Below are 12,190 nucleotides of genomic sequence, written 5' to 3'. Positions count from 1 at the left end.
GTACCCTGTCTTCCTATCCACTTTCCCTCTGCTGACTGTAACCCAGCTACCTTCTCCTCCCCTCTTTTGACACATAAAACATTTAAAAAAAACAATTTAAGTAATTGTCTTCTACCATGGTTTCAAACTGTAGCCAGATCCTACCTTGGGCTTTCTCCCCAACATGATATGGAACCTTTTCCTATGCTTTTAATGTCTTAGACAACTGCTCTCACATCACATTTGCTTGAATGGGATTTGGGGCAGATTCAATAGGTGGGCAGGGATCTCACCCCACTACATTCAATTCAAGGGAGGGGAACAAAGAAATGTTGATGCATGTCAATAGTTGGGTATGATGCCAGTTAGCACTATCCTTTTTGAAGCTTGCTCTCTGTGTAAAAGTACAATTGGAGACCCTTGCTCTTCTATAATATGTTAATGCCTTGTAAATAGAATCCTCCAGTATTGCCACATAATGTGAACAATAAGTAAAATTAGAAACCTTCAACGATTTGTTACCACTTTAAAAGTCCTTATTAAGTAGCTGAAGCTGAAAACAGTGCATTCTAAAGCATTACAACTGAATGAAATCAAGTACAATTCTCATTATGTAAGATTTAAGTGGGAAGTTGGTTTATTTAGAAGAATGAGACTGAAATTATTTCAAGTTATACACATTTATTCATGAGAACAAAACACTTACTGGGCTGCCATCGCTCCAAATAAATCCCAAATTTGGGCCAGGTCTATGCAGTCCAATCCAGATAGGGGAATCAGTTAGAATTGACCTATTTGAAATAAAAAGAACAATTGAATAATATTATGCAATTTCTTGGAACTTGATTGATGTAATTGGTTCTGGAATGCCAGAAACGTTGAAACAATTGTCCTGAAGAAAGTGGAATCATTCGGCCAGTGAGGCCTCATTGTCCTCTGATGGAGAAGTTACCTGTGAGTTCTCACAAAAATGGCTGGGAGAGATTGTGAAGCACAATTTGATGGACTATCTTCGGGGACCATGCTGAGGAGAACCTCTTTTTGCCACATTTTTCTTCCATCACCATTTAATTGCTAAATGAGCTTTAATCTGGAGCATTTCATTATTCTGCCCAAGATATTATTGGACAAATCCAAAATGTATGTTACTTATCCATTCACCACTTCAACCTGAGCAAGTATTTGGCCATGAGGCATTCCAGACTCTGGCAAATCTCCGATAATTATCAGAACCTAGATCTTCATTCTTTTCAAGACAACTGTAAATCAATGATCCTTCTCACTGTTGACTCCACAATTATTATACCTTACTAATTACATCAGCAAAGCCAATAATATCTTTGCTGCATCTTCTTTATGGCTGAATACATTTGAAAGGCATAGCTAATGAGCCAAATCTTGATAAACGGGACCAGTCAGTATTCTAAATTCGTTGACATGGACAAGCTGGGCCAAAGAGTCTGTTCTGCCCTGTTTGACTTTGTGACCCTAATGCAAAACTGAATTCCAGTACAACATTCTAACACATATTGAAGAAATCTTAAATGATTGCTTTTAGGTAAAACATTGGAGAGGAATGAAAAACAGTCAATACACACACAAGTTGTGTCCAGATAAAGTTACTTTCAACATCATTATGGATGCTAGTAAGTTCTGCTCCTCTGCTTCGGCAATAATCCCGGGCTTCAAACCATGACTTCTTGTACTGTTGCGATTTTATGAAAATCTGGATGGGAAAATATACAATTTATTAACTTTCAGACACCAAGCAGTTAAAGGTCACAATAAGTTCAAAGTTCAAATTTATTGTCAGAGAACATACACGACATCACATATAACCCTAGGATTTTTCTCCTGTTAGCCAGGCAGAAATTCTCTTGATCAGTAACTGTAAAACTGTACTCAAGAAGAAAGGAATGTGTTGAAAAGAGAGAAATGTAAACAATCTGACTGCGCAAATACAAAAAAATAAATATTCAGTAATAACGAGCGCAGTAAGAGTCCCTAAAAGAGTCTCTGATTGAGTTTGTTGTTGAGGAGTCTGATGGTGGAGGGGAGCAACTATTCTTTAACCTGGTGGTACCAGTCTTGTAGCACCTACACCTCTTTCCTGATGGCAGCATTCCATGCAGATGTTCTTAATGGCAGGAGAGATTTGCATATGATGCACTGGGCTGTGTTCACTTCGATTTGCAGTGCTTTCCACTCAGAGATATTGATATCCCCATGCCAGGCTATGATGCAGCAGGTTAGCACACTTTCCATTATACATCCATCAAAGTTTGCCAAGGTTTATGTTGACATTCCAAAGCTCTGCAAACTCCTGAGGAAGTAGGAGTGCTTCCATGCTTTCTTCACAATTACATTGGTTTGTAGGTCCAGTAAAAGTCCTCTGAGGAATTTAAATTTGCTCGCCCTCTCTACTTCTGATCTCCCAATCATCACAGGATTGGATACCCCTGGATTACCTTTCCTAAAGTCCACAATCATCGCCTTGGTTTTGTTGATATTGTTGTTAGTGCACCCTCAAGCCAAGTTTTCAATATCCCACCTATAATGCTGACTCATTGACCCTTTTTATACAACTCACCATTGTGGAATCATCAGTCTAATTATAATGGTGTTTTTGTCACAGCGGGTGTAAAGTGGATAGAGCTGAGGGCAAAGTACACAACCCTGTGATGCTCCGGCGTTGATGGAGATAATGAACTCAGCACAAGGCTCCAAGTTGAAACATGGTTTAAAATGAACCCTGTAGAGCAGCTGAGGTCAAAGCAATTTCAAAGGATTGATGGTTACATATTTAACATGTCCCATAAGATTGGTGCTTTTGCTTTCTACAGGATCTCTTCTGTGGGATCTCAGCTGCTACTTACCATTCCACTGAAGGTAATGCTCAGCTTGTAATTTCCCATCACCTTTCTTAGGTGGATTAAAAAAAACATGGGTGTTCATAGCTGGAAATCGACGCCGCTTGTAAACATAATTAGGTGAAGAAATAGAGCAGAAAAAGTGGTAAGTGAATTAGAGTCAAATTATAAAGAGTAAAGGAAAGAAAGGAGAGAAATAAAAAGATTGAATTAAGAGAAAAAAAAAGAAAGAAGGGAAATTTAAATAATGAAAGCAACATTTCTATAAAAAAAGACTGAATATTTTCCTTCTCTGAGAATGAAGGTTTAATTGTTGGGGCATGAATGATTTTTGATAAAATTACACTGATCCTAGATGATCCTGATCCTGATGGTGCTAATAATGTAATAAGTTTATTGTTAGGCACATTCATACAAAGTATGTAGGCACTGAAATTCATAGTTACTGCAGCCTTGCGGGTGCTTTTATTGAAAACTACAAAATATGCATTGAACTAACTCAATATGGAAGGGATAATAAAAGTTAGAGAGATAATAAATATTCACAGTTAGTGTTAGTACAACAAAAAACTTCAGTAAATGCCGATAGTACTGCAGGCAGTAAAAACACAATGCTGGAGAAACTCAGCAGGGCAAACGGTGTACTTTATATAGCAAAGATAAAGATCCATCACCAAATTTTTGGACTTAAGCCCTTCATCAAGGTAAGGAAAAATGTTGTCAGGTGCCTGAACAAAATGGTAGGGGGGGGAGAAGAGGTTGGAGGAGAAGTACAGTCCCTAAGGCAGGAGATAATGGGTGAAGGAGGGCACAGCAGCAAGCAGGGGGAGGAGGGATGGCTCTGTGAAAAGAGAGGGAAGGGGGTTTAGAGCTAAGGGAAAGGGGAAAGGGAAGGTTGTTAGCAGAAAACAGAGAAATCAATGTTAAAGCCATCTGGCTGGAGAGTTCCTGGACAGAAAGTGTTGTTCCTCCAATTTACAGGTGGGATAGTACTCGAGGCCATGGACAAACTTGTGAGTATGGGAGTGGGATGTAGAATTGAAATGGTTTTCCACTGGGAAACAGGTGCGGACAGAGCAAAGGTGCTTGTTGAAGTGATCTCCCAGTCTGTGCCCAGTCTCTCTGATGTAGAGATCACAAAAGGAGCCCTGGATGCTCTGCAAAGCAATCACCCAGTCTGCATCCAGACTCTGATGTAGCGAAGGCCACAAAGGGAGCAGATGTCAGGCTGACATTTTTCCATACCTTGATGACGGGCTCAAGCCCAAAACTTTGGCATAATGTATCTTTATATTTGTTACATAAAGTACACTGTTTGGCCTGCTAAGTTTCTCCAACATTGTGTTTTTTCTTCAACCACAGAGCCTGCAGACTTTCATGTTTTACCAGTAGTGCACACAGACCTTTTAGTGGTCTCAGAGTAGTATATAGATAGGGTAGTAAGGGGGAGGTTCAAGCTGTTTTTAAATCTAGAGGTGCTGGGTTTTCAGACTTCTGCCCAACAGGAGAGGTTAAACAAACTTGGGTTGTTTACTCTGGAGTGTAGGAGGCTGAGGGGAGAACTGATAGAAGTTTATAAAATCGGATCGACAGTCATAATCTTATCCCCAAGATTAAAGTGTCACACACCAGAGGACATTGCATTAGAGGAGGGGGAGCAAGGTAAAGGGAGATGTGTGGGGATAATTTTTCACACAGTGAGTCTTTAATGTTTGAAATGAGCTGCCAGGAATTGTAGTGGAAGCAAATACAATAGTAGCATTTAAGAGGCTTCCAAATGGACACATGGATATGATGGAGGGATTTTTAAGAAATGCAGGCAGCAGAGTTTTAGGCGCAGTCTCATGGGCCAAGGGACCAGTTTCTATGCTGTACTGTTCTATGTAAATGAATATTTGTTGATCAGCATAGATTTGGTGGGCTGAGGGCAATATTTCCTGCTGTACATTTCTATGACTTTCTATGATAGATTCATTCAGAAAGATTGTGATACTCACACCCTGTCCCCTGCAAGGATTCCAACCCCTTCTCTCAATTTTTCCATCTCCGCTGCATCTGTTCCCAAGATGACATCTTCCAGTCTAGATCTTCCAAAATGCCTACTTTCTTCCACAAATGTGGCTTCTCCTCCACCACTATCAACACAGCCCTCACCCACATCTCTTCAATTTCCCACTTATCTGTCCTGGCCCCCTCTGCCCCCAGATGCAACAAACATCCTCCTCATTCTCACCTACCATCCCACCAGCCTCTGCATCCAACACATCTCCTGCCAGAATTTCTAGCACTTACTACAGAATCCCACCACCAGGCACATTTTTTCCTTATCCTCACCTCTCAAGCTTCTGCAGGGACCGCTTCCTCTGTGATTTCCCAGTGCACCCATTGCACCTCCGGCACCTTTTCCTCTGCCTACAGGAGGTGCAACACTTGTACCACACCTGCTCCCTCACCATGGTCCAGGGCCCCAAACAGGTCTTTCAAGTGAAGCAACACTTCACCTGTACATCCAGAGGACTTATTTACTGCATCTGATGCTCCCTTTGTGGCCTTCTCTACATCAGAGAGACCAGTCACAGATTTGGAAATCGCTTCACTCAGCACCTCCTCTCCATTCACAACCACAGTGACTTCCCAGTGACCAACCATTTCAATTCTGAGTCACATGCCTGTGTTCACATGTCTGTCCATGGCCTTGTGTGCTATCGTACCCAGACCACCTGCAGTTTGGAAGAACAACACCTTATTTTCCATCTGGGCACTCTCCAGCCAGATGGCCTTAACATTGACTTTACTGCTTTCCACTAAACCTGCTTGCCTTTTCTTTCCCCTTCCCCTTTTCCTGTCTTTCCAGTTCTTCCACCCACCCAGCACCTCCTCCCCTTCATTGCTGCTGTCCCCTCCCTTCTTTCTCCACCTATCATTTCCTGCTTTTGCCATCCCCATATCTGCTGGCATTTTCTCATACTTTGCTGATGGGCTCAAGCCCGAAACATCGGTGATGTATCTTTATCTTTGATACATAAAGGGCACTGTTTGACCTGCTGAGCTTCTCCACCATTTTGTGCTTTTACTTCAACCATGATGTCTACATATTTTTGTGATTTACTTTGATCAGCTTTGCTCCTCATTTTTGCCATATTGAAACAGATATGTTTTGTAGTTTTTTTCTACATGATTGGCTTCCCTGAGTTCATTGTGTCTCCCATCAAAATATCAACACAATGGGAGTCTCAAGGCCTTGTATCCCCTACCTGAACTTGTGAAATGCTAAATGCCTTTCCCAAGCTTGAAATAGTCTTTGTCCTTATCTAAAACGGTAGGTCGGAAGCTTTCTAACTGTCAACAGGAGGTCATATTGTGGCTAGAAATTGTGCTTAATGGTTAAAATTTTGATATTCAGCCAATTTAAAATCACAAGAGTAAGGGAAATTAATTCATCTACTTCAATCTACTTGCCTTTCCTTCCTTCCATTACTTGGTTCCTGCAGTAAAGGGAACTTAAAACTTGCCCCCAGCCAACAGATTACTTTTAAGGAGATGGCGCACAGTTCTACATTAAGAGTGCGTAAAATCTATAAAAGGGCAGAAGTTACACTTTTCGTCAGACTCACTTTGTAGCAGTATTTGGAGTTTTCATATGTTTTCCATTCTGGCGCACAAGTTGGAGCTAAAGTTGATGGAATGAATGGAGAAGGTGTCACACCATCTGCCCAGGATTTGCAGATATATTTTGCCTTGGTTTTACAATTATAAACATCCCATAGCCCAGCAGCAGTTCCAGTTGCCATGCCAACACATCCAACTTTTCTCCCTGCAAACGATAGAACAAATGTCATGCTTGCAAGTAAAGGCCAAGTAGGTTAAAGAAAAAAGGAAAAAATTTCCAACAAATCAAACCCATGGATTCCACTGAAAGGAAGTGATAGGTTAGTGGAGCTCACAATAACAAGTGTGAACCATTTTTATCCATGTAGCAGTGTCCATGCAAAAATATAACAAAACAAAGCCAGATTGGGGATATATTCTACAATTTTAACCTTGTTGTGCTAGTTAAAAAATGATCTCATTTGCTGTTACAACTCTTCAATTTTGATGCAGCAGAAAGTAAACTGCTAGAGGAAATCAGCGGGTCAGGCAACACCTGTGGCGACAAAGGTGGTACTGATGTAGGATCTCGACCAAAACCTTAATCATTCTCCTGCCTCCACAGATGCTGCCTGACCTGATATGTTCCTCTAGCAGCTAGTTTTTTTGCTCCAGATTCCATCATCTGCAGTCTATTGTGCCACCACTTTCAATTTTAATTTCAATTGAAGTTAAATAAGAATTTATTTCTGCAGAGTCCAAAACCCACACTTACTTGATCCTGGGGACAGCCCAGTGTTAATGTGGCTCACATTGTGGCAACCTGACCTCAGAATGAGGTGGGATTGTGACACATTTAGAGATATAAACAAAGGTGTCTCCCATTCTCTCAGTTGAGTGCTCTTTGAAAAAGAGCCGGAAAATTCACATCTATTTCCTTCCCAGTGTTATCTCTTTGTGAGAAATTTTCTATCTCAGAAGTCAGTGAACCTCTGGAATTCTCTGTCCTTTGAGGAACTGAAGGTTATTGGGCACTGCTCAGAAGAGGGGTTGAGGTCAGATAGGATGGATCAGCCATGTCATATTGAATAGTGGTGAAGCCTTGAGGGGTTTGTTGGCCTGTTTCTGCTCCTAATTCTTTGTGTTTGTATCTTACTGACATGTCAGGACAACTATGACTTTGTGTTGGAGCTGGTAGAGCTGCTTCCTTAGAGCTCCGGTGGCCTATGTTCAATCCTGATTGCCTATGCTGTCTGTTTGGAGTTTGCATTTTCTCCTTTGACCAAAAAAATGCTGAAGCACTCGGCAAAATAGACAGAATCCCCAGAAAGAGAAACAGGAAAGACTTTATGTCTGAAACACTTAATTAGAATTGAGAGTGTAAACCAATTGGTCTAAGTATCAGGGTCAAACTTGGGCATGGCCATGTTGGAACAAAGGGAATTTCACTGTAATTGTGAATTAATATGGCTTTTACAGGTCACTTATCCTTCGTCTTATGTATTGTTTGTTGTTATTGTTGTCAGGATAATTCTGTACAGTCTGGTTTACTGGGACATGCTCAGCAGGGCCCGAATAGATGAAAAAAATTGGAAAGGAAGAGAGGGAATGGCTGAAAAAAAAGTCTCAGTCCTGATACAAACAGAAAGAAAGAACAAGGACGAAAGAGAGTGCAGTTGCAGGAATCTAGAACTAATGCTTCAGGAAATCTTTGGGTTAATCAGCATTTATGGAGGCAAAAGGGTGAAGCCGATTTTCAGGTCAAGACCCTATATCAGGACAGAGTGTTTGTCAAATTAAATTTAATTTTTAAAAGGCCCGTTCGGCCCATGAGCCTGTGCCTGCCTAATTACACCCAAATGACCTATAACCTACAGTATATTTTTGAACAATGGGAGGAAACCAGAACCCCCGGGGGAAAACCCATGCAGACACAGGGAGAATGCATAAACTCCTTACAAACAGTGTGGGATTTAACCCCGGTCCCAATCACTGGTCCTGTAGCAACATTGTGCCAACCACTGCACCAACCGCGCCGCCCCAGCTTTGTTCCGTTTTTGTTGGAGAAAGAAAGAACAAGTTACTTAAAATTGAATTTGAGACCTTGAAGCTACAACCTGTCCAGACAAAAGCTGAGGAGCTGTTCCTTGAACTTATATTTTGAGCCCCATTGGAACAATGCAGGAGGCCACAGAAATCAGAGTGGGATGGAGAATTAAAGTGATAGGCAACCGACAGCAAAAGTTTCCTACTGAGGAAGGAACATTTGCTCTCCTAAGTGATCAGAGGACGTAAACCCCTGTAAACACATGGGTTTCCTCCAGAGACTCAAGATTCTTCCCAAAGACATGTGGGTGAGTAAGTTAATTGGCCTCTTGTGTTGATGGATGGTAGAATATGGAGAAAATATAGACAGAGGGAAACAATAGAGAAATGAGATATGACCTACAGGTGAGAAAAGATTCACTGGTCAAATGGTCTCCTTTTATGTCAGAAGGAATAATGGGTCTTTGTAGGGAGTCAGGTGTGCCTATTGGAGGCCACTTTGCAATGGTAACACTACTCAGAAATACAAAGCTTCCAGGAGTTATGGAAGGTGTATATACACTTTTTTTTAAAATAGCATCATTATTTTATTCTATATTATGGCAAAAAAATAAACTGTCCACAGAATGCCATATTAGCAGTTTGATTCTTACTGCCAACCTGGCATATTAACGTTCCAGTGTGTAAATAATATTGGCTTTGTGTTCACTGATTTGAAGGTCCTTTCATTATTTTCATCAGATTTTATTCCAATCCAAAAATATGGTTCAGGTTCCAGACCAATCAAGCTTGTTAAGAAAGCTTGTTCGAATCTGTAAAGGAGAAATATTTTAAACCAATAAAGAATATAGTCCCGCTGCAATAAGCAAGAAAAGATTTTACAGAAGTAGAAACTGCAACTCAAATCTTTAAACATCATGTATATATCACAAAAATAAGTAATTTAGTATATTTTTTGCCACTACTAATTTAACTTCACTATCAAAATTGATCAATGGCATTTTCATGTGTTTATATATAATCAATGAATTTTTTGATATGCATTATTGAGGAAATAATGTGGCCACAGAATTTGGAGAATTTTTTCAGATGATTTACTGGCTCCTGATTGATAGCTATAATAAATATTAACATCATATTATTTGTTTTTGATTTTGAAATCATTGCCAGTGTGCACCTGGTAACTTTCTATTCAGGACAACTATTAATTTCTGATAAATAGCCAGTATTTTTTATTACCAAAAATAGACTTTATTTGCAATAAATTGTTTACAAAGGAAAACCATTCAGAGTCTGTTCCCATCCTTACTTTCATGTCCATACATTTGATTCTATTTACACTATTGCCACTACTGAGGCACCTTGTTGAGAGACTTCTCCTTGGACTCAGCCTCTCAATGCCCATTAAAGGGTGGACTCTAGACTGTACCACCCTCGTGTTAGCTTCCCCAAGCCTCAGGGCATCCCTCAGCATGAACTCCTGCAGCCTGGAATGTGACAGTTGACAGCATTCCCTCACCGACATCTCCATGTACCGAATGACCAATAGGTTTCAGGCAGACCAAAGGGGGTCTTTCACCGAGTTGATTGTCTTCCAGGCAGTTTTGGGTGTCTGACACTGTGTGCATCGTACACAGGAATCAGGATGATAAATTAATAAAGTATGTGTATTTGACCACCTAAGCCCTATACACAGCAAACCACTGTGTTGTCATTCAGACACTCAAGATGAAATTCATCATCAGGGATAGAATTCTTCTCACGATGAACATGTAATATAGCAATATAATTGTTAATCTGTCTTGCAAGCTGCTGCAAAGTTCATCTCCGTCAAATTTCGTGAGACCAAACGTTAGAAGTGAAGAATTACACATTACTGTGGTGGTACTGAGAACACAGAGCCTAGAGAGGATTAGCGTTCAGAAATCTATATCATTAATTCCTGAATTCAAACCCCAATGTAGCATATGGAAAATAGGAATAAATTTCAAATAAAAAGCTATTCTCTGTAGCTTTGAAAATATAGATTGCCATAAAAATTGACTACAGCTATTCCACAACATACGTCCGAGTTTGGTTCTGACTGACTGGTTGTATCTCAAAATGGATGTAAGTTGGAAATATGTTAGCATGGCATGTAGTCCCCATGCTATCAGTCCCCACATTGATCCCACTGCCTCACATTCTCCGTACAGCCCGCTGTACCTGTACAGCATTCTTTTATCCTGACAACTGAGAGAGAAGCTGTGATGTCCACTATGCCGGGATATTGTATGCAAGCAGCAATTAGCACTGCTGGATGTACAACCAAGCGTAATTTTTATATTTACACATATATTTTTTTTAAATTTAGACAGTATTTTTTTCAATCGTATGTATGGATGGGTGTAAGTCACATAGGTCGTAAGTCAGGGAGAGGATGCATTACTTCCTGTACAGACAAGACTCCAGGCTGATTATACTCTTGCTAACTTTTAATTGTTCTCTGAGTGTAGTGACATTTAGAGAAGGACAATAAATGCCAGCCTTACTTGCAGTGCCCAACTCTAATCACTGAACCAATTGTTGAAAATATATCTTTACAATCGATGAATTTCTATTTATTCACCATTAAAATTTCATGACTTCATTATTTAAACAGTAACTATTTCAGGAAGATTCCATCACAAGTTGTAATAGTGCTCTCTACAGTTCTTATATAAAATTACCTACCTTCCTTGAACATTAACAAGCAGCGCTCCGTGTTTTTGACATTCTTTATTTGCATCACTGAATGTTTTTGGTTTTTGTCCAATTAGGTAGCAGAATGTCTGATACCGCTTCCAACCCTGCAAATAAAAATCGATAAATGACCTTTTCTACGGTTTTTAACATGCTGAAAACATTGAGCAGCAGTCACCCTGAAAAAAAGCCACTGTTAATTTTGCTACTCAGCTTGGCACTGATACTGAGAAATAAAAATCAGACAGCAAGCCCACCGGATGTGCCAGATGGCCAAATAAAAAGGACATTTGGAAGCCTGATCTGTTTGAAGACCAGTCTCATTAGCATGTTACCAATGCTCTATACCTCTTTAGATTTAATTCAATGGGACAGAGTGGCAGAAGCTTCCCCCAACCAGCTTTCAGTTTGCTGATTGCTATCGAGTGATATGCTCTGGGAAGCACGTGCAGGAATGTGGTAAGTTTAAGGATCAGTGTTCCTGCAAGGTAGAATTTTTGGAAATTAAATTTATTTACAATAGGTTAGAAGCCAATTCCGGGAATTGAAACCCAATGACACCCAACTAAGCAACCAACCCCAAATTCTTTGAGGGGGGAAGAAACCGGAGTGCCCATGGAAAACCAATGTAAGTCATGGGTGAATGCGCAAGCTCCTTATAGACAGCGCTAACCACTTTGCCGATGATGCTAACCACTTGGTTCTGTATGACTGAATAATTTGTAACCTCGCATGCAAATTATGAGTATGAAAAGAACAATGGGCACACAAGTAAATACCAAAAAGCACAATTTATTTGTTAGTTCTGATTAATTGTCATCAACTCTATTTCTCTTTCCAAAGACGCTGCTTGACCTGCTGAGTATGCTTTACACTTTCTGTTCTTATTCCAGATTTCAAGCATCTGAAAATATTTAACTTTTCCGTTCTCTTCTCAAGTCCCCACCCTAAGGAATCTCTGCTCCTCTCATAGAGTTATGAGGTAA

The 12,190-nt window shown here is 40.2% G+C and overlaps 1 protein-coding gene across 1 annotated transcript in view; it reads right to left on the bottom strand.

Annotated features, from left to right (window-relative positions):
• mrc1a (mannose receptor, C type 1a) overlaps window positions 1-12,190 on the bottom strand; it is a 186,345-nt gene that overhangs the window by 78,410 nt on the left and 95,745 nt on the right. The window contains exons 10-14 of the mRNA XM_069914658.1: window positions 11,196-11,311; window positions 9,144-9,295; window positions 6,464-6,663; window positions 1,578-1,705; window positions 686-770 (exon numbers count right to left, since the gene is read on the bottom strand). Of these exons, the coding sequence (XP_069770759.1) occupies window positions 686-770; window positions 1,578-1,705; window positions 6,464-6,663; window positions 9,144-9,295; window positions 11,196-11,311 (681 nt within the window). The remainder of the gene's footprint in view (window positions 1-685; window positions 771-1,577; window positions 1,706-6,463; window positions 6,664-9,143; window positions 9,296-11,195; window positions 11,312-12,190) is intronic.

Source organism: Narcine bancroftii, chromosome 1 (genome assembly GCF_036971445.1).
Source record: "Narcine bancroftii isolate sNarBan1 chromosome 1, sNarBan1.hap1, whole genome shotgun sequence".
NCBI lineage: Eukaryota > Metazoa > Chordata > Chondrichthyes > Torpediniformes > Narcinidae > Narcine > Narcine bancroftii.
Note: the sequence above shows the minus strand (reverse complement) of the source record. Positions and strands in the feature narration are given on the sequence as shown.